The sequence below is a fragment of the Sarcophilus harrisii genome, chromosome 2, assembly GCF_902635505.1.
Source record: "Sarcophilus harrisii chromosome 2, mSarHar1.11, whole genome shotgun sequence".
In the NCBI taxonomy this organism is placed as follows: domain Eukaryota; kingdom Metazoa; phylum Chordata; class Mammalia; order Dasyuromorphia; family Dasyuridae; genus Sarcophilus; species Sarcophilus harrisii.
The window spans coordinates 5,769,866-5,793,981 of record NC_045427.1 but is presented as its reverse complement, the minus strand read 5'-3'; the positions used below and the strand labels follow the sequence as shown (position 1 = coordinate 5,793,981).

Sequence of the window (24,116 nt, the reverse complement as noted above, 5' to 3'; positions counted from 1 at the left end):
AGCCGGCACAGGCTGTGAGAACCCGAGCTCCCCAGGGCCAGGGGCAGAGCCCCACGAGGAGATGGACACCTCCTGGCAGGCCTGAGGAAAGCTCAATCTGCAGGCCAGCGCCTGCCCCACACCCCTCATGCCTCCCCCAAAGCCACAGGACCCCAGCTCTGGGCATAGCTGCCCCCCAAAGGCTCCGTGGCTAGGACCCGTCACGGTTCCTGGGCCCCCTGCGGAGGAACCAGAGCCTCCAGGAAAGCACACGGCTGCTGGACAATCACGGGCCTTCCTGAGCCCCCCTGTGCCTGTCCTCCCCCAGACCTCCTCCTGGCTGCCCTGGACCCTTCTCCGCCTGTGCCCTAAGCCTCCCTTCTCCACTCTGAGCCCTGAGCCCTCGGCCTCCTTCCTCACTCACCCCTTGGGCAGGAAGTCCTCCTCAGGCCTCCCTGAGCTCAGGGCCTCCCTCTGAGGATGCTGCCCCTCTCCCCGGATGCCTGGCTCACACAGTGCCCACCCCTCTCCCCTGACCAGCTGGCAGCGCCTTGCAAGCAAGGGCCGGATTCAGCCTATCTTTACATCCCCAGAGCCTGGCACGGAGCCTGGCACACAGTGTGGGCTAATTAAGTGCCGCCTGACAGATTCCACAAGGGGCGAGTGACTAGACCTCCTCTAAGCCGCCTGCCTCCAGCTGCTCTCCTGGGAGCCCCAGAATTACCTCCAGGCTCAAGAAGCCGCCGTCGTGGGCCGCGGTCACCTGGGGGGAGGGCTCGAACCACTCGCACGATTTCCCCAACAAGTTCTTCAGGGTCTTCACCGATGACACGGTCAGGGCGCCCGAGCAGCGCGCCAGGGTCACGGCGTTGCCTGCCCACCAGCTGACGTCGGTCAGTGGGTAATAGGACTCCTTATCTACGACAGGGAAGACCAACCAAGGGGAAGTCACGCTGCTCAATCCTATTCCATTACAAGCACATGCTATGACTCATTCTGTCATTCCCCAACTAATGAGCATCCCTTCAATTTCCAATTTTTTTTGCCACCACAAAAAGTTACTATAAACGCTTTGGTACAAAGAGGTCTTTTTGCTTTTTCTTTCATCTCTTTTGGCTACAGAGCTAATGGGGGTATTGCTGGGTCAAAGGGTACACACACAGCTGTCTGTCCTTTGGGCAGAGTTCCAAGTTGTTCTCCAGAACGGCTGGCCCAGCTTACAACTCCACCAACAGCTCATTAATGAACCCATCTTCTTACATCTCTGACGGCATTCGTCATTTCTGACAGGAGGTGATACCTCAGGGGTTAAAGTTTTAATCTTCATTTCCCTAATCAAAAGTAATTTTCTCATGATTATAGATAATTTTGCTGTCTTTAAAAAAAAAAAAAAGTTTGTTCTTCTTTCTTGATGATTTATCAATTGAGGAATGGCTCTCATTTTTATAAATTTGAGTTCCTCATATATTTGAGGGGAAGAAAGAACTTCGTCAGAGAAATTTGCCATAAAAATAATTTTACTTCATTATCTACAGAACTTTTAGCAAAAAGTAGTTTTCTTCATGATCAGTTCATGATTACCTGCCTGCCTTTTTACTTCAGCTAAAGCATAAGAGACTCTACTACAGCCCTTTATTTTAACTCCATGTGTGGCCCCATTTCAAGCTGCATCTTATAAACATGTCTCTGGATTTTGGTTTCTAGTCCATTCAGTTAACTGCTTCTGTTTCGTGGGTGAATCTGACCCATTCACATTCACGCTGAGGTTACTAACTTACTTTCCTCCATCCCATTTACTTCTGCTTATCATCTTCTTTTTATTCTGTCCCTTCTCAAAACTCTATTTTGCTTCTGACTATTTCCTCCCTTAATCTGTCCTCCTTTCTGTCAGCCATGCAGACTATTCCTGATCATTTGTTTTTCCAATGAGATATTCCAATTTGTTTCTAATTTTTTAGTCTTTTTACTTTGTTTTATGGTTTCTTGCTATCCCATGGAGTTGCCCAATTCTAATTTTTAAGGAATTGTTTTCTTCAGTGAATTTTGGAACTTTTTCCACTTGACTTGTTCTGTTTTTTAAGGAATTCTCTTCAGTGGATTTCTGTGCTTTTTTTTCTTTTCATTTGACCAATTCTGTTTAGGATGCTATTTTTTAAAATTTTTTTTGTCTCATATCAAACTGTTAATTCTTTTTTCATACTTTTCTTGCAAAACTTTCAGGACAAGTAGAGAAGCGTGATTCTAAAACAAAGCCAGATGAAAGCTGGGGAGGAGAAGTCCAGTAAAGAGGCTGTGAGAGGTAGGAGGCAGGGCAGAGCCAAAGTGACAAAGTACAGGCCAGGATCCGGCCAAATCCTCCCAACATTTTTCTCCAGACAATTTTAAAGTAACTTCTTGCTCCATCAGACCGTGAGCCACTCACGGGCGGGGTAGGGCTCCAGCACTCTGTGAGCCTGGGTCACACAGGAGGTAAAGGACTGTTAAAATGTCTGAATGAATCCACATGCATCTTGATGAATCTCAGACCAAGGACAAAGGCTCTCGGTGCCAACAAGTCTATGTGACTGAGAAGCTGAGAAGTCCCTGGAGGCCAGCAGCCCAAGCTGGGCCCCTGGACATCTTGGGCGCGATCCACCTCAGACAGTGGCTTCGGGGCGGGGACTGTGGGGCCAGAGGGACCACAAAGGCCCTGAAGCGCTGGGTACCCCTCCCCTTCTCTCCCCTGCTGTCAGCCCTGCAAACTCACCTTTAATTTTCTTCCTTTTCTCAGTGGAGAATCTCCAGTTGGGGTTGATTGCATCATAGCCCGGCTGAAAACAAAAATCACAGTCAGCGCAGGCTGCAGCTAGACAAGCTCCCTACAGGCCATCATCACCTCGGGCCTGGGGAAAGGGGGTCCGGCTGCCTCCCCACTCCAGGGCATCCCCCACTCCACCTTCGGTCAAGGTGATTTTATCTCTCTCACACACTCTCACACACACACACACACACACACACCCCACCCCACCCCCAATACTCTATTTCCCACCTGTCCCCCATGTCCAGAATGCCTGTTTTCTTGCCCATGGGGGTCCCAGCCCCCTCCCCCCAAGCCTCCCCCCCACAGGACAGCCTTCCTTTCCAGATGTGGAGGCTGAGGGCAGGCCCTGCTCTGACTCCCTAAACCTCCCTCCAATATCCCCAGAGCCCAAACCAGGCCCAACGCTCTTGGACAGGACAGGCCTGGGCTCACCATCTCAGCTGAGAACCCAGAATCCCTCGGTGCTGGGCATGAATGACAGAGTCCACTGGCTCCACATGGACAGTATCTCCCTTCCACTAGGCCCGGGAGCTGTCCCAGGAGCATTACCTGCTCTTCCTGGCGCCATTCCCTCAGCTGTCGGAGCGAAGGGACAGCCCAGAAGCTCAGCTTTCCAGAGAAGTGGATGGCGGCCAGAATCGTCCCATCGGGAGAGAGGCTCATCTTGTAGATCCCGTCCTGACCGGGAGCAGGAGGGACAAAGGCTGAGTCAAGAGAGTCCTGGGCAGGCCATCATACTATTTTCTAGCCATCCCTATCTACTTAACGGGGCCCAAGGGGTTTCTCAGGCTAGACTGGGGAACCCCGTGGAGATTGTGGGTTTGTGCCCTCCAGTCATCATAACCAAGATCACTGGGGAAGCAGTAAAACTGAGAAAAACCAGGCCCGAGGTCCCAGAGCCATGGAAACCGCTTGTTCATTCTAGGACGGCGCCATGATGCGACGTCTGGATTTGTCTCCATTCACTGACTGAGCCCCCGGTGAGCTCCCGATGCTGGGCCAGTACCCTCTCCCCTGCTGGAGCTGCTCTCTGCCCTCCCCAGATACGGCTCACGTCTCTCGGGGCCTGAAGGCTCCCCAAGTGGCCCCTCAGCCCCACAAGTGGATCAGAGTCAATACTAGGAAGTCCACCACACAAGAAGCTACAAAGGAAACCATTTCCAGTTCTCTCTTCAAAGTTGGGGGCAGTAACTAAGAAGTCATGGAGCTCTGGCTCCGGAGGCCCCAGCTGTGAATAAGGACCCCGGCCCGCCTCCCCAGGCCCTGGATTCCCCCACCGACCATTATCTCATTTATTAATCGAACTCGAAGCTGTTGCCTCCCAAGACCTGAACCTTCTTGGGTCTTTTTGGAGCCGTCCCTAGAGGGCACAGCATGCTAAGAACCAGTGCATGGCAAGAACCAGCAGCCGGGGGGAAAGGGGGGGTAGCCGGCTCCATCCCCTTCCTAATAACCACCACAGGCCTCTGAGCTTCAGTTCTGCCCCTCGGCAGCCACCAGCCTGGCACGAGGGACAAGAGTGGTGCATCCCAGAGGAACACGGCGCCCCACTCTGGGCAGTGCCCCCAGCCCAGGGGAACATGGCACCGCACACTGGGCAGCGCCCCGGGGCACCAGGCAGCACCTCCAGCCCCAGAGGCCAAGCAGAGCCAGGGCCGGGCAGGGCCCCCCGGGGATTGATGTGATCCCTCACATCTCGGGCCTCACCTGCTCTTGTCCCTGTCGGCTATAAAGCTTCACATTGAAGATCCTCAGCAGCCCCAGTCTCTTTGGTGCCTAGAAAACAGAAGAAGAAATCACAGAAGGCAGGGATGACTGAGAGGCCGATGGCCAGGAGAGCCCGTGGAGCCCCAGGGTCACCTCCCAGGACAAGCCATGGGCCTGGCACAGGCTTCCCAGAAGGCCCCGGGGCAGTCTCCCCAAGACTGGGAGTTCACTGGGAGCGTCTGCCCAGTGACATGAACCAGCTCCCAAGGCGAGGTTCCCCATTTGTCTGGCTCGACGCACCCAGGGCATAGGCCGAACGAGAGCGAGCGCCTCTTGTCTCGGACCCTGCCTTGCCCCGTCCCCTCCAGCACAGAGCTGGCGCATGGGCAGCCCATAACACATGCAGATTAACTAAAGGATAGAAGCTCAATGTGGCCATGGAGCACTTCCTCTTCTGGGGGCTCCCCTGCCCCCCTCGGTGCCCACAGGCCTGCAGCCCAGGCAGTGGGACCCAGGCGCCCCTCATGCACGGCCCTCGCCCACCATTCCACTAGCTCAGCTTCTCTCGCTAAAGCTAGGAGAGGGGGTTCATCCCAAGCCCCCAGCACAAAGCTGCCAATAGTCACCCATAAATAGGGAGCGAGTGATCAGCCCCCCCCAAGCCCTTGGCACCTTTGCTTCTCCTTTCTGCAGCCAAACACTAGAGCCTTGGATCAGCCCAACATGCAACAAAACCAGGAGGGTTTTCTGGGCTTCCCACATGTTCCCCCCTTGGTTCCCGTGGTGGGACTCTCGGGGGGCCAACAGAGCCCCCCAAAGCAGCGAGCCCGGCCGCCGTTACTCACCACGGCAAGGCTGTCCCCGCTGCAGCTCACCGGCTTGTAATAGGGTGAACCGGACAAGACTCTCCAAGCGGAGAGGCCGCAGCCACGGGCTTCTGAGGGCCCCGCCTCCTCGGTCTCACAGCCGCCCACCAGCAGCAGCCTGCATGGAGAGGAGGCAGTCCCTTCTATGATCCATTCTACACCTCAGCTCCAGGGCAGGCATGGAGGCGTCGGGGGATCCGTCTGATCCGGCCCACAAGCCCAGGGCCACAGGCCACAGCGGGCATCAAAGCAGCCCAACGGAGGGGCAGCACAGGCCAGACGGCCCCTCCAAGATGGCCAAACACCAGCCACCATTCCCACAGTCACATGGGGCTCCCCCTTCAGCAGAATGGGGCTTCCTCAATATCAGACAGGCCAAGGAGGAAAGGCAGGACTTCCTGGAATGGTCACTCATCCTTGATCTGAGGCCACACGGAGATGGACCTGTCCGGACTGGAACAAAGAACACGGCCCCCAAAGCTCCCAACATCGATGCGATCGTGGGTCTGCCCTCCCTGGGCCATCGGAGAAAATACATCCCAGCTACACTGCCAGAATGCTCCCTTTTTGTTCACGTAAATTAAAATGATGAAAAATGGGAGCACCCAATGAGGATCTGGGGCACCCGGGGATGGGCCGACACGTCCATGGACCACGGGCCTCGATCTTACTGCTGTCCTGCCCCAGCGGCCACGAGGCGGCTTCTTAGACTCCCAGTAACATGCTGACACTCCTAGAAACGGAGAACCTGAAGAAGAGGCAATGTTCTGAAAAGCTCCCAACCAGAAAATAGGCATTCGGGGACCAGGAGGGCTCTGGAAAAACCCAGTTTTCCAAGGACGGCTCTTCATGGACTTTTAAACTAGACATTCCATGCAAACAGGAAGAAAAGTGCACAGGAATCGTGTGAGAAAGGATGGGCTGGAGAGCGTCCGGGGAAGAAGGGGACGGAGAGACAGAGGACCATGTCGCAAGCAGATGGGTGCAAGATGGAGGAAGGTAAAGAGGCCTGGGGCTGGAAGGAAGAAACATGAGACGGATCTTGGGCAATCTGATGGGCCGGAGCATGGGACACGGCATGGGAACTGTCAGCAATCCTGGCTAAAAAGTAAAAATGCTGATCAATGGAAAGAGATTGAGGGAAGGGGAGGCAGAGACAAAGAGACAGAGAGAGACATACAGAGAAACACACCAGAGACAGAGAGAGAGAGACAAAGAGAGACACACAGAGGAATACACCAGAGACAGAGACAGAGAGACAAAGAGACACAGACAGAAACAGAGACACAGAGACAAGAGAAAAACAGAGATGGAAAGAGACACAGAGAGAGAGAAATAAGAAGAGACAGAAACAGACAGGCATAGAGACAGAGATATAGAGACCGACAGAGAAAGGGAGGGAGGAAGAGAGAGAAATGCAAAAACAAGTGACTAGAGCAGCCCAGTGCTCGGTCAGCATCAGTCACTGAGGGGATCGCTCCCTATGGAACATAAGCTGCTGAAGAAACCTGTTAAGGATCCGGTGGAAACGAGGTTCTACCCTGGGCCATCTATGAAAAGCAGCTCCACTGAACGGAAAGACGACCCTTTCAGTGGAAAAATCAGAGGAGAAAGAAGAGCCCTTTCACAATTGTGACCAGGAGGAGGCGTCCTCCTTCAAGGGATGGAGGCAATCATGGAGCACACGGAGCAAAATAAGTGCAGGCGACTATGGGGGAGGGGCAGAGGGCTCCGACCTAAGAGGGCCCCAGAATCCATCGGGCTCTCACCAAACTGTCCCCTTTTGTTGGCAGAAGGCGCCACCTGGTGGGGCTGGGGAAGCAGGGGTCCCCACCAGCCAAAGGGGGAATCAATGTTGTAGCCGGCCCTGAGCCTCACCCACCGTGGCCCCTACAGAGGGAGGCAGAAATGGGGGGCCCTGCGACAAGAAGCCCCCTCAGGACTGCTGGAACGGCGCTTGATTAGGCGCTAAATGGGGGAGCAAAGATTCTCCTTCCTGTAGAACCCAAAGAAGGATAAAAACAGTGAGTGTGTGATCCGGAACCTTTCAATCCTTGGGTTCGTATCCCTGAGGGACAAAACAAGCAGGGATGGATCCATTCTAGGCACGAGGACCCAGGCAGGAAGGCTGGAGCCTGTCCCAGAACTGTCTGCCAGCCCAGGGCCAGGCAGGAGCAGGGGGGCCAGAGGCAGGCCCCCGCCCGATGGCACAGACGCGTTAGCTCGGCTCTGACTCTTCCCAGGGCTCCAAGGCCTCAAAGGCCTTGCCAAGTCCAGAGCATCACAGAAGTAGTGATTATTGCCACTCTCAGAGGTAGCTCTCTCTCTGAAAGACTCAGAGAAAGCCACAAGGGCTCAAAAAGCACTAAAGGCACAGCTCTGCCTCAGGAGAGGCCCCCACAGCCACCGCCGGCCTGGGGTCCCTAAGCTACCAGGCTCCTCGTCCCAGCTCTGCCCAAAACAAGCGCTCCCTTCTTCTCAAAACCTCCGTTTTTTTTATCCATCTGTCAGATAAAGCGTTTGCAAGGTCGGTCTATGCACGTCCTGACTGGGATCCCAGGGGGCAGCCTCCCCCTAGAATTCCCAAAGAGACTGAGAAGACAAAGTGTTGACCTTATTGGATCTGCTGGGGGGCGGCGGAGGGGAGCTGTCTAGAGGGGGGATGAGGGAAAGGAGGGAGAAAAAGTTTGGAGCGCTAGGGTTTGCAAGGGTGGATGTTGAAGGCTATCAATGCAATTTTTAAATTCTGAAAATTAAAAAAAAGGGGGTGGCATTCTAAAGAACCTCAAATGCTCCCCCTGCTTCACACTGTTTCTCCTGAGCCCCAAACGGGCAGCCGGCCATCCTCCACACGCTGCGCTCCCCACTTCAATAGAGGGCTTTTTAAACTCGTGGTTCCATTCTTTCAGCTTAATCAAGAGAGAAAGAACCCTGATCTGGGTCAGTTTAAAACCTCCATCCTCATGTGTTCCAACAGGCCTCAGCTACGGGGGAGAAAGTCTTCTTTTACACATTAAGAGAAAGGATTTTTATCAACACTCGAAGGGTTTTGTTTTCCAACCTTTCCTAAATCACACGGTTTTATCTTTTCCATTTATCAAAACCTCTGAAAGTCCTTTTTGGGAATTAAACCATACATCCCGACACAGTGGGGAAAAGGCAACGGACCCGGGGACCATCTAATGCTGTCAGCAGGTGCCTCTGTGAGCCGTGGACTCTTTCCCCTCACTAGACTTCAGCTTTCTCATCTACAACATGGGAAAATGATCTCTAAGGTCGCTGCTAGCCAGGATCCAATGACAGAACTCAATGATCTACACTCCAATGGAGAAGACTCGGCCCCGGAGAAGCAAAAATACAAAAAGCCAATTGCAGGAGGCTTCTCCACAAGAGCAGCAACAGCAGAAACCTAGCCTGGCTCAAACAATCTCTGAAAAATTGCATCTCAATAAATCTTTTCTCAACACATCCAAAGGAAGTACAATTATAATTGAAAAGATTTTTTTTAGGACAAATGATACTGAGTGACAGATGAAATGAAGCTACTGCCTCAAGTTAAACAACAATAAAAAAGAAATCTTTTCTCAGAGAGGGAAAAATAAATCACAAGTAAAACATAATTGGAAATGCCAAAAGGTCTCTAAGTCAACCTAAGGCAGTTGCGACACATCCTAGTTGAGGGACCCAATCGCTACTCCAAAAGGCTATTGGGATGAAGGACCACTTCTAAGTGATGTTCTATCAAACTGTGTCACACAATGTTTTATGAAGTCAAAAGAAAAGGTAAGGAATCATACTGTTCTCACACTTGGCAGGAAGCCAGAAGCTGCTACTAAGATCTGGTGAGCCAGGTGTATTTGGATATCTACACAAGGCTCAAACTCAAGAGCAGTGGTCCTCAAACTTTTGTTCTCAATATCTTTATCCTATTAAAAATGATTGAGGATTTGTCCAAAGAGTTTTTGTTTATGTGGTTTATAGTTATAGATATTGATCACATTAAAAATAAAAGCTAATTATGAATTTGTAGACTCTCTGAAAGGATTTCAGAGATTTCCAGGATGCTCTGGACCAGATTTTGAGAACCATTGCTCAAGACCTTCCAGTCAAGTATCAGCCTAGCCCACAAAATGCACGAGCTAATTCTTATCTTGCACTTGGAACCAACAGGAGCAGGTCCAAAAGCAATTGTCTCTAAAATACAGAATCGTGTGGCTCCAAAGACCCCAGGGCCCTTTATAATCACATCCAAAGAACATCCGACAAAAGGGCTGCTCTCCCTTGGGAACAATGTTGGCTCTGAGCTCTAAAGAGGAACGATGCCATCAAATGTCAAAAACTAAAAAACTAAAAAGCAAAAAGAAATATCCACTCTGCTCGGGGGTCAACTCTATTACTGATACGCCAGCTCTCCAAGCATACTGTCGCACACTAAGCTCTCCGCTGCCAATAATTCCTCCGTTAGCAATGACAGCCATCACCCTCCATGAGGGGAGTAAATGGCAATGCCGTGATTGTTACCTACAAGCCCAGCTAAAAGCATTAAGAGTCTTCCCAGAAGAGCTCCACCATGAAACAATAAACTTGGTCTAGTTGAGTATCTATGAAAAATTTACTAGCACAGTTTTATTATATCTAGCTGTTCTTTTAGTGACTGATACAAGAAACTCTAAAAACATCCATTCCCCTCTGCAAGAAGGTAAATGAGGGCTAGAAATTGCATATGGTCTACCAAATCATCCTGGAACCATTTAAAATGGTCAAAAGTCATTCTCTAGTTTTCATAATCCAATAATAATAGCAACATTTATATCTATATTTATAAATATGTTATTATTTATAAAGCCCTTTAAGTTTGCCAAGCACTTTATATGTCAGTGAGTCAATAAGCATTTATTAAGCACCTACTTAATGTTCCAGGCACTGAATTAAATTCCGGGTTTACAAAAAGAGGCAAAAAATGGTCCCCACCTTGGAGGAGATCACAATCTAATATGGGAGAAAATAAGCAAACAACAATGCACAAGTAAGATATAACTGGCATAAGCAGAAAATAATTCAAAGAGAAAAGACACTGAATGAAGAGAGCTTGGGGAGGACTTCCTGTAGAAGGCAGGATTTTAGTTGGGAATGAAAGGAAGCCAAGGAGGGCAACAGGAAAAAATAAAGGAGAGCATTCCAGGAATGGGAAACAGTCAATGCAAGTGTCTGGAGTCCATAGCCAGGAGTCGGGAGATGGAGCATCTTGTTTAAGGAACAGAAAAGGCTGATGTCACTGGCTCACAGAGGACACAGCCGACAGGAAGGAGTAAGAAAACTGGAAAGGGAAGGGGGGGAGGCTAGGTCTAGAATACCCAGCAGAGCATTTTATATTGGCTACTGCAGTGTGAGGAACAGTAGGAGTCTGTTGAGCAGGGAGTGTGATCCGGTCAGATCTGCACATTAGGAAGATCCCTTTTGGTGGATGGATGGAGAAAGGATGGGAGCGAGGAGACAGACCTGGGGCAGGCAAACCCCCAGCAGCCCCTGCCATAGTCCAGGCATGAGAGGACAAGGTTCTGTACCAGGCTTGGGACAGCTAACGGGAGAGAAGGGAGATGCTGCAGGCAGAGGTGAAACCAACAAGACATGCTGAACCTGACCAGAGATGCTACAACCAACAAGAGATGTTGAACCTGACCAGAGATGCTGCAGAGGTGAAATCCACAGGCCTAGTGGATACAGGGAGGAAATGGGGTGGGAGGGGGGTATTGCTCTTGATGGTCACAGGGGAGGTAGGAGAGAAAGCCATGTTTAGGGACATGTGTTTCAGATGCTCCTGAAGGCCCAGTTGGAGATGTCTGCAAGGCAGTTGGAGACGGGAGATCAGAGGTCAGCAGAGTGATCGATGGCGTAGAACAGAAACGGTCATTAAGTCCATAGGAGCTTATGAGATCACTGAGGGAAGCAGTCTAGAGGGAGAAGAGAATAGGGTCTAGGACAGAGTCCTGTCCTGGGGGCCTCTGTGGTTACTAGAGGAGGATCCAGCAAAGGAGACAGACAAGGAAGAGTCAGAGAGGGAGGAAGAATATCCCAAAAACATAAGAGAGAGGAGCATATGAAGCAGAAGAGTGACAGAGCATGAAGGCTGGGGGGCCACTGGATTTTGTAAGAGCTCACCGGTCCCTTTGGAGAGCGCAGTTGTGGAATGGGGAGGTCAGAAAACAAACTGTAAGGGATGACTAAGAAAGTGAGAGGAGCACGGAAGCACCAATGGAGAATCCTTCGAGTTTAGCTACAAAAGAGAGTTTAGCTCTCAAAGGGAGAGACCATAGTTTGCAAGGATGGAAGGACCAGGGAGGGTTTTTGAGGATGAGGGAGATTTAGGGATGTCAATAGCCAAGAGGGAAAGAGCCAGCAGAGAGGGAGAAACTGGAAACAAATGGGGGAAGGGAGAGAGGATGGGGAGAAGGGGAAGTAGAAGACTGCTGGAGCAAATGGGCTGGGAGGGGATCATCTTAGCAGTGAGAGGGGTCGGCTTTGGTCAGGAGCGAGACCACTCCATCATGTGAAATGGGGAGACGGAGGACAGAGAGGCAGGGGGTGCCTGAGGAAGAGGGAGAAGAGGGTGCTCAAGGCCAGTTGAGTCTCAGTTTCTTCTGTAAAATATGAGTCAAGATGTGAGGTGAGACAGGAGGAGCTGTAGGAGGCTTGAGGAAGGCTGAGAAGAGGCCAAAGAGCTGCTGCGGAGGCTGGGAGGGTGAGGAGATGAGAGGGCCCAGGGGGAGGTTGTATAACATCAACCTGTAATGGGCCTGGTCAGAGCAGCTGTGTGGGTCTCCACCTTCCCTCAGCAGCAGGTGTAGGAGTGAAGGCAACAAATGACAGACAAGATGCTTACCTCCCCTGGTCCTCACCCCCCTTCTCTGAAGGGCCAGCCTCCACAGCCTCTGAGATGCCCTCCACCTCGAGATCTGTGACCCAGAAACAGAAGCTGCAGCCCCGGACAGGGCCAGATTCTCTAGGGTGCAAGGGGCAATGCCGGTACTTGTGAGGGAGGCTTCCCGTCATCCCTACCGTGAGGCTGAGAGGTTCAGAGGCTGTCCAAGGCTCCACAGCTCCCACGGAGGAGCCAGGATTCAGGGGCCCTGGTTACAAACCCGTCTCACTGTCATCACCTAACACCGCACCCAATGGAAGGGTCACAATGGACACAGGCTGAACAAGCACCAAGAATGAAAGAGCTCGGGAGGCGGGCTCCTAAGGAACTAACGGCAAACCCAAGGAGGCCCAGCCGAGCAGCATCGGTCACTCCGGGCCGGCTCTGCCCGGGCCCCTGGTCCCCGTCACCCAGGACAGCCGAGCTTGCAGAGCAAAGCGAGACAGGGCTGGTTCTAGCCACAAAATTCAAATGTTAGAATTAAAGGGAAATCATGCATGACAAATACAAGGTGTGCAATGTTAAGACTGATGTTCAAAAGCCGCCCTCTTTGTCAGAAGCCGGCCATCCTCTGAAAAGGAGCCCCCCATGGCTTTCCCATCCAAAGAAAATGGGGTGATTCTATTATCAAAAGAAATCATTCTGATTCAAGGAAAAGCCTGAACCACTTTTCTAACACACACAATAACATGATTCAAATTTATGAAAAGACTTCCATCTTAGCAAAGGCCTCTTGTTCTTGTCCCCAAATAAAGCCCAACGCCCCCCAACACTTGTGCTGACTCTTTCTCTGTCACATGAGCCTGGCGGGTAACTTCTCCCTCCCGCCTCCTCCCAACGCCACCGTGAGCTCCCGAGGAAAACGAGGGATGCTTGGAGAACAAAATCCCCCGTGACCTGGGGCTGGACAGCAGCCCCCCCCACACACCACTAGGCCACCGTGTTCTCAAAGCTGGCAGACAGCAGGATCACAGGCAGGGGGCCCTCCCAAGGTTTCCGGACCGGCTTCGTTCACCACACCCCCCCCCAGGGTCTGCACACAGCCCCCCCTCACCTGTGGCCTGGATGGTAGATGGCGGTGTTGACTCCGTGGGGGTAGTGGCTACTGAAGCTGAAACTGTGGCTCTCCTGGTAGCTCTGGTTGGTGCCCACGCTGAGTTGGGAGAGAGAGGAGCCCGGGTTAGAACAGGGCCCAGTCGGGGAGGGGGGGGGAGTGGCCGGGCCCCAGAGTCTGCCCTCACCTCACGAGGTAACTTCTCAGCTCTCCCCGGTAGTTGATGACCAGGAGCTCCGCGGACCACTGGGCACTTGCCTTGTACTCTAAAAAGATCAGTCCAGCAATGGCGTAGCTGAGATCTCTCGGAGAACTGGGCGCCTGCAGAAGGGAAGAGAACTGCTCCTGACGGGGATGACCGGGCGCCCCTGATGACAGCCCCAGCAGGACCAGGGACGACCAGACCTGGGCCAGACCCTATCTGGCACAGCCAGGCAGGTCCGTTCCCTCGGGGTTAATAGGGGCGCCCCGGGGCCAAAGCAGCAGGGCCCCCGGGAAAGAAACGGCCAGGCCGACCGCTGCCTTCTGGGCCACATCCTCCCCTCAGACCCTGATGGGCAGCACGCGGTCACCCCGTGCCCTCCAACTCCGTCAGGATCAAGCACAACAGCAGCCAGGGGCCCGCCAGGCCCGCGAGGTGCCCACAACACACAGAGGAGCGCCAGCCACACGACCTGCAGACTCTGGGACCCAAAGGCCGACCTCACTCTGTGCTGCCTAAAGGGCAAGGGCCCAGCCGTCTCCTGGCAGGGCCTCCTGTGCCCGGGCTGCCCCCTCCAGGCAGTCCCCTGTGCTTCTTCCCTGCCCAGAGCCACGTCCACCACAGACCCTCCCCCACGTAGCTGAGGGGGTAGGGAGGGGCCCAGTGCAAACCCAAGCCTGCTCCAGATCGGAGGCGAGACTCCCCGAGCCCTCCTCGCTCCCGCTGCCCAGGCTGGGTCGGGCCCCAGCAGAGGCTCAGGCCATACCGGAGGGATGAAGAAGAGCTCGCTGCCCATGAGGTCAAACACCCTCACGGTGCCCGTGCTCTCGGCGTACGCCAGCAGGGTGCAGTCATAGCTCCAGGCCACGCGCCTCCACTGGGGGTTGGGGTCCTTGGGAACTGCCGAGAAAGAAGAGGGCCCTCAGCTCCATTAACAAAGCCGAGCTGGGCCTAGCCTCCCCCTTCCCCCAGCTTCCCAGTGGTCTGACCTGTCAGAAGCGGCAGGGGCTGCCCCTTCCACCCACCATACCCGAGCCCCTGCCACAGTGCCTGGAGCCTCTGGCAAGAACAAGCCTCATGCTCCCATGAAGAGGCGCATGAGACGTGGCCTGGGGACCCCGAGAACACCCCCCACACCCAGGCGCGGACTCCCAGGAGAAGGCTGGGCCCTGCCACGGGCACCGAGAAGGGAGCTGGGAGAAGGAGCCTCCCCACATGAAGAACCGGGGGCTGCACATTGGCCTGGGACTGTGAGGGGCGCCCGCCTGGTGCCCCCGGCCCAAGTCTCCTCAGAAGCCCGTGGCTGCCCCAGGCCACACGCAGCCAGGCCAGAAAGGGCAGGAGCTGGCCCTTGCCCTCTAGTCACAGAGGTGCAGGAGGCCCCGTCCAGAGCGCAGCCCACCCAGAATTCCCTGGCAAAGGAAGAAGGGACGCCCAGAGCCTGAGCTCCAGGAGGGGGAGGGGGCATCGGTGCCTCCAGGGGTCCATGGAGAGTGGGGGGAGGGGACTGGAAATGGAGGAGAGAAGAGACCCACTGCCCTGCTAAGCCACAGACGAGCCCAGAGGGGCCCCCTCCCTCTGGTGGGCCCAACTCCTCCCTGAGTGCTCTCAGTGGGGGTGGGGGGCACTTGCACTGCACTTCCATGGAAGGAATATTTGTATCAAAAGATGCACAATGAGAGAAGGGGGCGGGGGGCAAGGCCAAGCAGGAGCTCCTGGCGGGAGGCAGGTGGGAGCACACACCCCAGGGGAGCCCCACACAGAGAGAAGGGGGGGGGGGCGGCCATCAGGCAGGAGGGATGGGGGGAGGGGCCATCAGCCAGGAGAGATGGGGGGAGGAGCCATCAGCCAGAAAAGATAGGGAGCCCTAGACTAGCACAAAAGCTCTCGTTGGTCACCAGAAATCTCCACACCTTTGGGGAAAGAAGAGGCATCCATAGTTTCCCTCAGGACATGGGAGTCAGGGAAAGCTCTCGCTTCAGACCAAGAGCCCCCCCCAGCCAGCTGAAGTGACAAAGGGATTTTCCCTCCCCCCAAAACCTGGCTGGCCGTTGCCATGAGCCAGAAGAGAACTGCAGGCGTTGGGGAGAGGGGGCACAAGCCCCAAGCCGATGCCAGGGAGAGTGGGCACAGATTTTTTTCTGTATAAAACCATATCAATCAAGCAGGTCAAGGTGACAGGGTAGCCATCATAGGGGGGGGGGGGGAAGGGGAGTCCAATCGGGATTTCAGGGCCCGGCTTCCTCTGCAAACCTATGAGGGGCTGGGGCCTTGTCAGGAAGCCCCTCCCAGCTCAGCTGGGGACCACAGAACAGCCAGAAAGGTCCCTGATACAATAATACAAGAAAGAATTTAGGAAAATCGTCCTAAAGTGTTAGAACAAGAGGGGGAAGTAGAAATAGAAAAAAAAAAACCCATCACCACCTGAAAGAGATCCCGTGAGCAAATCCTATGGGAACTCCACTGCTAAGTTCTGAAACCCAGATCAAGGAGAAACTATCACAAGCACTAAAAACACCCGATCCAAATATGGCAGAGGCACAATCGGAACCACCTATGAGCTGGTAGTGGCTACAGGAAAAGACCAAAGGTCTCCGAACACTACACATAAGAACAAAAGAATTAGGTTAACGGCTGAAAAAATCATACCCAGCAAAGCAAAATCCTGAACAAAAAAAAAAAAAGGTATTCAATGACTGTTCATACTTTCAGATTTCACTGCAGAAAAACCTGAACTTAATAGAAAATCTGACATAAAAGAGAAATATCAGGGAACCATCCAAGATTAATTTCAAGGAAGCCAATAAAGACAAACTGTTTATGTTTTATACATGGAAATATAAACCATATGTCTAAGTAAGTGGGTAGTTTGAGAGAAAGATTGAGATAGAAGCAAGTATGTGATTCGATAACGGATGTAAGTCTAAAAACCACGGAGGGAAGGATTTTTGAGCCATAATTAGATTACAGGAATGCTGGGTGAGAACGAGAACTGACACTGAGGAATTAGATGGGGAGGGAGGGGGGCTGGTAGTTTGGGAATCCTTCTCACATCAAGAATGGGTTAAAGAGACAACAATACAGATATATGTGGGATGGCAAAGCCTTGGAAATTACTTGGGATGGAAAACGTCAGCCTCATCCAGAAAGAAAACCAGAGAGAGGGAGAGGGAATCGGAGCAGAGTACTTTTCACCTTCTTTTTTCTTTACCTTATGTTTTTTTTTCCCCTTTTGGTCTGATTTTTCTTTATATACCTACATATATACATAGATATATGTGTGTGTGTATGTGTATATACACATATATATACACACATACGTATATAGAGAAGTGTGTGTGTATGTGCATATCTATATATACATATACATATGCGTGTGTTTATTTCTCCTCCAGTTACATGGAGAAAATGTTGTACATTTGTTTTTAAAACTCTGAGTTGTAAATTCTCTCCCTTCCTTCCTCCATTAAGACCCAAGTGAAGTCATGCAAAACATTCCCATAAAAGTCATATTGTAAAAGAAAGCATAGATCTCAGCACCCCCCACCAAAAAAAATTGTAGAAAAATAAAGTCTAAAAAAAGTATGTTTCCATAAATTCAGACCCAATGGGAGTATGGCCAGCCTTTTTCGTAAGTCCTTCAGAACAGCCATGGATCATCGTATTGCTGAGAATAGCAAAGTCATCCTCAGCGGATCATCCCACAACATTGTCATTACTTTGTACAGAGCACATTTCCCTTGGCTCGAGTTCAGGGAGATATACCATAACTTATTCAGCCATTTCCCCAAGGGATGGGCATCCCATCAATTTCCAGCTGTTTGCACTGAAAAGAGCTGCTATAAATCTTTTGTTATACAGAGATCCATTTCCTTTTTATTTTAATCTTTTTTTGAGATTCACGTCCAGCAGTGGTATTGGTAGGGCAAAGGATAAGCATGATGTTACAGCCTTAGGGACATAGGTCTTATTTTTTGATCATTTATCGATCGTGGAATGGCTCTTCATTTGGTCTGATCTTTCATGACAAATGTGGAAATACGTTTAATCAGAGGGTCCGGGCATAACCTATGCTGTTTGCTGCTCTGAGGGTGAGAACAAAATTGGAACATGACATCTTACAATGTCTGTTAAAGATTGTTTTTTGTCCTTTATATTTCTGCTAATTTTCTATCTTAGATCTCAAATCCGTATTAAAGATATGTGATATAATCAAAAAAAAATAAGTCATGTTGAAAAGCATGATTACATGTACCTAGAAAATTAAGAAACATCGAGAAAAACAAAAAAAAGTCATTTAAATGTATTCAGAAATATGAGAGGGAATAGGAAGGGGGAGTATAGGAGGAAGAGGAAATGAATGGGAATGGGATAAAGAGGAAGGGGAAAGGGGGAGGGAGAGAATAAGGGAGGGATCCTTAAACTGGGGGAGGGGGAATAGGTAAAATGATAACAAGGCAAAGTAATAAATGCAAGCAGAACCAGCAGGGGGAGAAATCAAGAGATACACACAAACATAATAATGAGCAGGAGTAGAATTTATTAGAAAAAAGCAAGGGCCGTAATCATAAAGGTCAAAGTCCCAGATAAAATAGAACCCACCAAACACCAGGGAAACTACAGACTCTCCGTCAGCAACATGAACCGATGTTATTTTGGATTTTTTAAAGCAACCGGAGAGTGTAAGGAATGTTTCTGGGGCCCGTGGATGAGCTCTTGGAGTCAGAAAACTCTGGAAAGACTCGGACAGAAAAAGAAAAAGGTGGCTCACGCCCTGGGAACGGGCAGCGCCCACGGACACGTGTGTGCGTGAGGAAGGGGGGGGAGGAAGGGGGGGGAGAGCCAAGTCGGAGAGAACTGAAGGAAACCCTGGAGGAAGAAAAGGGGGGGGCCTGCACCCGGCGGGCGGCGCAGCCTGAGACGGAAGGTCACCGTTTCACCTCCTCCCGTAGGTTCTGAGTAGCAGGACAACTTTTTCTATTCCCTTTTCCTGACTTTCCTATTCTGTATTTGTTTTAAACAAAGGCGCTCAGGGAGACAATGGCCCTCCCTCGGCCGGGCTGGCCGCGGAGGGCCTGATGAGACGGGCGGCTGCGACCTGCACCAGTGGAGGGACCGGGCCCGCGGGGGCTCTCGGACACCGGAGTGCCCTTTACCAGCCAGCCGAGGCTGAAGGGCCTTCTTTTTTAGAGAAAACGGCTCCGCTTAAAGCTCGGTCTCACCCCAGAGCTCCTACCTTGGCACTTCCCAATGATGGAGGTAAAGTCGTCCTTGGCAGACCTGCAGCACAAGCCACACAGAGACCCCCTTAGTGCCGCCCCGGCCTCGGCAGCAGCGCTGGGGCCCGACTTGATTCCCAGAAGCCACTGCGGAGACCCCGGGCCTTAGCCCGAGTCTGTGGCCCCCAAAGGTCCCAAGGAAAGACCCCCGGAGAGGAGGCCCCTCCTTTCCCTGACCGATCCGGGTCCCGAAGCCTTTCCTCGGGCTCCTTACACTTCCCGGAGGCCGGCCCAGGCTGCCCGGGGCCTCCCCCCGCCCGAGATGACGCAGGGCCGCCGGGATTACCTGATCTCCACGCACTGGTCCTGGACGGCGGCCAGCAGCTTGCCATTGCTGTGGGGGGAGAGCGCGTGAGGGGCTGCCCCGGCCCCATCTCTGGCCCGGCCGGGATCCGGGCACCGCGGGCGGGGCCGGCTCAGGAAAGCTCTGCCCGGCCCAAGGCCTCCCGTGCCCCCCTCGGCCCCCCGTGCCCCCCTCGGCCCCCCAGGGGCACGCGGAGCCACCGAGGCAAACTGGGGAGCAGAGACCCTGGGGCCGGGCGGGCTCAGACAGTGGGGGAAGGGAGGCCCGCAGCGTGGCCCCTGAGGGGCCCCATCTCCCCAGGGGGTGAATCCGCCCTAATGAGGGAGGGCGTGGCCCACGCCCCCTGGCGCCCCCGGGACGGAGCCCCCGCCAGAGCCCCGCAGGGGCCAGAAAAGAAGCGGGGCCCGGGCCGGGGCCCCTGCAGAAGCCGCCGAGACCCCGCGGGCTCCCCCTCCCCCAGATCGGGGCCCGGGGCCGCCGCCTCCCCGCGGCCTGACTTCCCCGCACGATCCCAGACTGCGCCGGGAGGGGCCGCCCCCCCCCAGGTCCGCGGGCATCCCGAGCTCACCTGGCCAGCACCAGGTGCCAGCTTATCTGCTTGCTGACCAAGCGCACCAGCCCGTCGGGGAGCAGGAAGGCGGTGGGGCTGAAACGGCAGGGTCGGAGAAGGTCAGGGGGCAAAGGGCGCAAGGCCGGTCCCGCACTCCCCCCAGCCCCCCCCACCGGGGCCGTGATGCCCGGAAGGCCACGGCTGAGGCCAGGACACCGAGCCCGGGGGAGGGGCCCCCATTAAAGGCTGGGCGCAGGGTCTGGAAGCTTCTGCCGCAGCGGGCGGGGCCGGGTCAGCGATCAGGCGGGGCGCCAGCCCCTCCCCCCCGTGCCCCGCCCGTGACGCTGCCGGGCCCCCATAGGGAGACCCCCCGGGAGCGGGGAGGGGCTCACCTGCACCAGATGTACTGCCGCAGGAAGTGCAGGGGACCTGTTGGGAAAGAGGGTCCGGTGGGCCTCCAGCAGGGCCCGCCCCCACGCGCGCCCCCTTCGCACCCAGAGGCCGCGCTGCCCCACGAGGGGGCCCAGGGCCGGGGGCGGGCGCTCAGAGCCATCCCAACGGGGCGGGCGGCTCAGCTCCGCCCACAATCTCTGCGGGACACAAGCACCCCCCAAGGCTCCGCCCCACAGGCCCCGCCCCCCCCCCACGGGCCACGCCCTTGAGCCGGAGTCCGCAGGTGGTCTCACCCTGGCGAGAGGAGGCCCCGGGAGAGCCAGGCCTCTGACCCGCACTCCAGGCCAAGCTGGGCCTCGGCGCCCCAGGCCCCCTCCAGCCTCCCCGCCCGCCCCGCCTCAAGTACAGGCTCAGGAAGACGGGGAGGGAGGGGTTGGAGGAAGGGGAGGAAGGGGACAGGGAGGAAGGGGGGGAGGAGGGGGAAACCCCAAGGGGAGGAGCAGCTTCAGCCAGGGTCGCTGTGGCGGGCTCAGGCAGGCCGGCCTCCTGCCCGCCGAACCCCGCCTGCCCGGTGCTGAGGGGCCCGGAAAGCGCCCCCGGAGCCGTGGGGGGCGGGCTGTCCCAGAGGGCCCCGGGGCGTACCTGTGATGGCCCTGGTGATGATAAAGGATGCTCCGTGCCTCCTGGGGCCTCTGGGCTGGAATGACAAGGACACCAAAGGTACTCGGAGGCCTCCAGAGCAGCCCCGCCAGCGTGAGGAAGCCCGACCACCCCTTCCCCGAGGGGCTCCAGAACCTGGGACCGGGGCCGGGAGGGACCTTGGAACCTAGAACCTGGGACCGGGGCCGGGAGGCCCTTAGAACTAAGAACCTGGTACCGGGGCCGGGAGGGACCTTGGAACCTAGAACCTGGGACCGGGCCGGGAGGGACCTTGGAACTTAGAACCTGGTACCGGGGCCGGGAGGGACCTTAGAACTTAGAACCTGGTACCGGGGCCGGGAGGGACCTTGGAACCTAGAACCTGGGACCGGGCCGGGAGGGACCTTGGAACTTAGAACCTGGGACCGGGGCCGGGAGGGTGTTTGGGCCAGAACTTGAAACAAGGCACTCAGTGGGATTGAGGTGTCAGTGGTTAGATCTGGTTTAGCACCGATTTCATCCTGCAACAAGTAGTGGTTTCCCAGTGATGTAACTGGTGTGTGCTCAGTGGGGGCACATAGGGAGAAGCCTCAGCCAGGCCTCAGTCCGGGAGATTCAGAAGCCAGGGAAGGAGGCGGGGGCTCAAGTTCTCCGAACCAAGGAGACAGACAGGCCCCAGAAAACTAGCCGGGCCCCAAGTGAGGGAGATGGGACTTCGAAAGCCAGAATAAAGGATCTGGACTTTAACCCCTGGCTACTCGTGCGGGGATTAGGGAACTGAAACCAAGGCTGCTCCCAGAGACCCCAAGAAAACCGAACCAGAGAACACCACAGGAGGGCCCTCGGCCCCTACAACCTGGGTACTGAGCCGGGAGGCCTTTAGAACTGAGAACCTGGTACCGGGGCCGGGAGGGACCTTGGAACTGAGAACCTGGTACCGGGGCCGGGAGGGACCTTGGAACTTAGAACCTGGGACCGGGGCCGGGAGGCCCTTAGAACCTAAAACCTGGGACCGGGGCCGGGAGGCCCTTGGCCCCTAGAGCTGATACTGAGCCGGGAGGTTCTTAGAACCTAGAACCTGGATGTTAGAGGGGGAGCACCTCAGAACCTGACTGCCCTTAGGACTTAGGCTATCCTTTGGAAGGGGGTTCCGTGAAACCTACAACACAGAAGGCACCCCCGGAGCCAAACCCTGGCAGACCGGTAAACTGAGGCCCGGACGCGAGGCAGGGCCGTGGGGGAAGGGGGGCGCGCAGGAGCGATGGGTGGTCGCCATGGCAATCCCAGAAGCTTCCCGGATGGGAGGGAAGGAAGCAGAACGGTTGCCATGGCGACGCCGGCCCCGCCCCCGCCCCAGCCAGCAGCTCCTCCCGCGGGACGGATGACGTGGCTCCGCGGCGCCGCAGCCCGTGACCCCTGCCCCCTACCCCTGCCCCTCGGCCCCGCCCCGCCCGCCTCACCTGCACCTCCGTCTCCGGCGGCCACTCGGTGTTGACCAGCAGGTCATAGAGGATGTTCTCGTCCTCGTTCTCGGAACCCGGCCCCGAAGGCGGCCTCGGCTCAGCGGCCGCCATGTTTGCCGGCTGGGGCAGAAACTGCTACGGCTGCCCGTGAGGGACATGCTCCAGGGGGCGGGGCCTGGTGACGTCACCGGTCAGGCCTGCCCCCTGCCGGCCGGAGGCGGAGGCGTCCCCGGAGCTCTGGGTGCTCCTCTCCCGGCTGCCCTCCTCCCTCTCAGAGCGCTCCTCCCCCGACCCCTCTGCGGGACGCTGACCCCGGGGGGTGGGGGGGTGTCTGCCAGCCGCCGGGCCCGCCTCCCGCAGCTTCCCCCCCACGCCACGAAGCCCGGGGCTCCGGGCGCGAGCAGAGAGCCCCCGGGCCCCCGGCCCCTGCCCCCCCGCACGGGCTCCTGGCCGGCTTTCTCTATGGCCGCTGCACCTCTGCGGAGGGAGCGGGGCCGGGCACGATCGGTCTCCCGAGGCCGGCGCCGCCTTCCTTTGTTCCCCCGCCTCTCCGACAGGCGCCCGGGGGCCCCGGGGGCCCCTGAGGCCGGGGCGCCTGCTGGCAAAGGCCCTTCCCCGGGGCTGGGGCCGGCGGAGAGGAAGTCCCGAGACCCCCGCGGGGCAGGCTGCCTTTGAGCTTGGTTCTCCCGGCTCCGCCCTGACGGAATCCCTCCGGGCGGGGGCTGGGCCCGGGCAGGCTGTGACCTTGTCCGCGGGACGGTGAGGGACTGTCAGAAAACGAACACGCATTTATTGAGTGACCGCTGCGACCCCCCCCCAGAATGGGAATGACCAGAGCCGAGCCACGCGCCCGAGGCCACAAAGCGCCCGTGGCAGCCTCCGCACCCGGCCCGCCCCAGCTGCTCACGTAGGACCCCCGGCAGAGGAAGGGCCACGCCCCCGCGCCTCCCCGCCCCTCCCCCCGCGCCCCGCCCCCGCCCCGCGGGGAGCTACGTTCCGAGCTTTAAAAAGCGCAGGCCGCAGAGGCCTCCGGGAGTCATGGCGTCATCCCCTCTGGGGAGGCGGCCTGGGAGCCACTAACTCCCTTGTGGCCCTCCCGTCAGTAAGCCCGGGAGACCCCGCGGGCGGGGCCTGGTACCCGGAGACACGCAGGCCCCGCCCAGATGAGCCCCACCCACGGCAGGTCTCCCGCGTCCTTGGATTCGCCCAGCTTCTAATTCCCCGGAGACTCCCTAGCCACGTGGCGTGCGCTGGGAAGACCCTCAGAAGGGGGGGCGGGGGGAGCATCCCTGGCCTGGGCCGGCGGGGAGGGGGCGCAGGAAGGGCAGGGCTGGGAAGAGGCTCCGCCGTCCCCCTGGCAGGGAGCGGGGCGCCAGGAAGGCCCCATCCCGGGCCGGGCACGTGGGGAGCCGCCTGAGGCTCAGAGGAGCGCTCCCGGTGTGGACACAGGGGAGTCCCTTCATGGCCTTCCTCTGCCTGGTGGGAGCTGGGCCCCATGTTCCCTTGGGAACAGCTAGAGGGAGTAGGAAGGAACAGAACCAGGGAATGGGGGGGGGCAGACGCAGTGATGCAGTCATTCCACCCAGTTCGAATCTTACTGCCAGCCCTCGGGGCCGCCCTGAGCCTCAATCTCCCCATCCATAAAATGGGGGCCAGAAGGCCCGCAGTATCCACCACACGGGCTCTGCAAGAATCAAATGAGGCAAAGCGTGCAGAGAATTTCACAAACAATTGAAAGATGCTCCGCGAACCAGGTGCTGATAATGGCCAAGCTCAGGTTCTGGCTTCAAGTCTTAACTGTCGGTTAAGACCAAGTTGTCTGATTTCAAAGGCAGGGGAGAGCGCGGGTGTTCTGAGGTGTGTGGGGTGGGAGTCACGAGTGGCCTCCTAAAGGAGGGGGGCCAGAGCGTGGCCTGGAAGGACTCTGAGAAGCAAAGATGGGAAGCACCGCATCCTAAGAC

At 55.9% G+C, this 24,116-nt stretch overlaps 1 protein-coding gene across 1 annotated transcript in view; it reads right to left on the bottom strand.

The window, feature by feature from the left end:
* Positions 1–22,573, bottom strand: part of NBAS (NBAS subunit of NRZ tethering complex) — a 99,012-nt gene extending 76,439 nt beyond the window's left edge. The window contains 14 exon segments of the mRNA XM_031949614.1: positions 704–897; positions 2,726–2,789; positions 3,329–3,457; positions 4,487–4,555; positions 5,332–5,470; positions 13,326–13,424; positions 13,513–13,646; positions 14,294–14,427; positions 18,764–18,807; positions 19,093–19,140; positions 19,679–19,756; positions 20,053–20,089; positions 20,696–20,750; positions 22,153–22,573. Of these exon segments, the coding sequence (XP_031805474.1) occupies positions 704–897; positions 2,726–2,789; positions 3,329–3,457; positions 4,487–4,555; positions 5,332–5,470; positions 13,326–13,424; positions 13,513–13,646; positions 14,294–14,427; positions 18,764–18,807; positions 19,093–19,140; positions 19,679–19,756; positions 20,053–20,089; positions 20,696–20,750; positions 22,153–22,266 (1,338 nt within the window). The 5' untranslated portion in view covers positions 22,267–22,573.
* Positions 22,574–24,116: the final 1,543 nt, after the last annotated feature.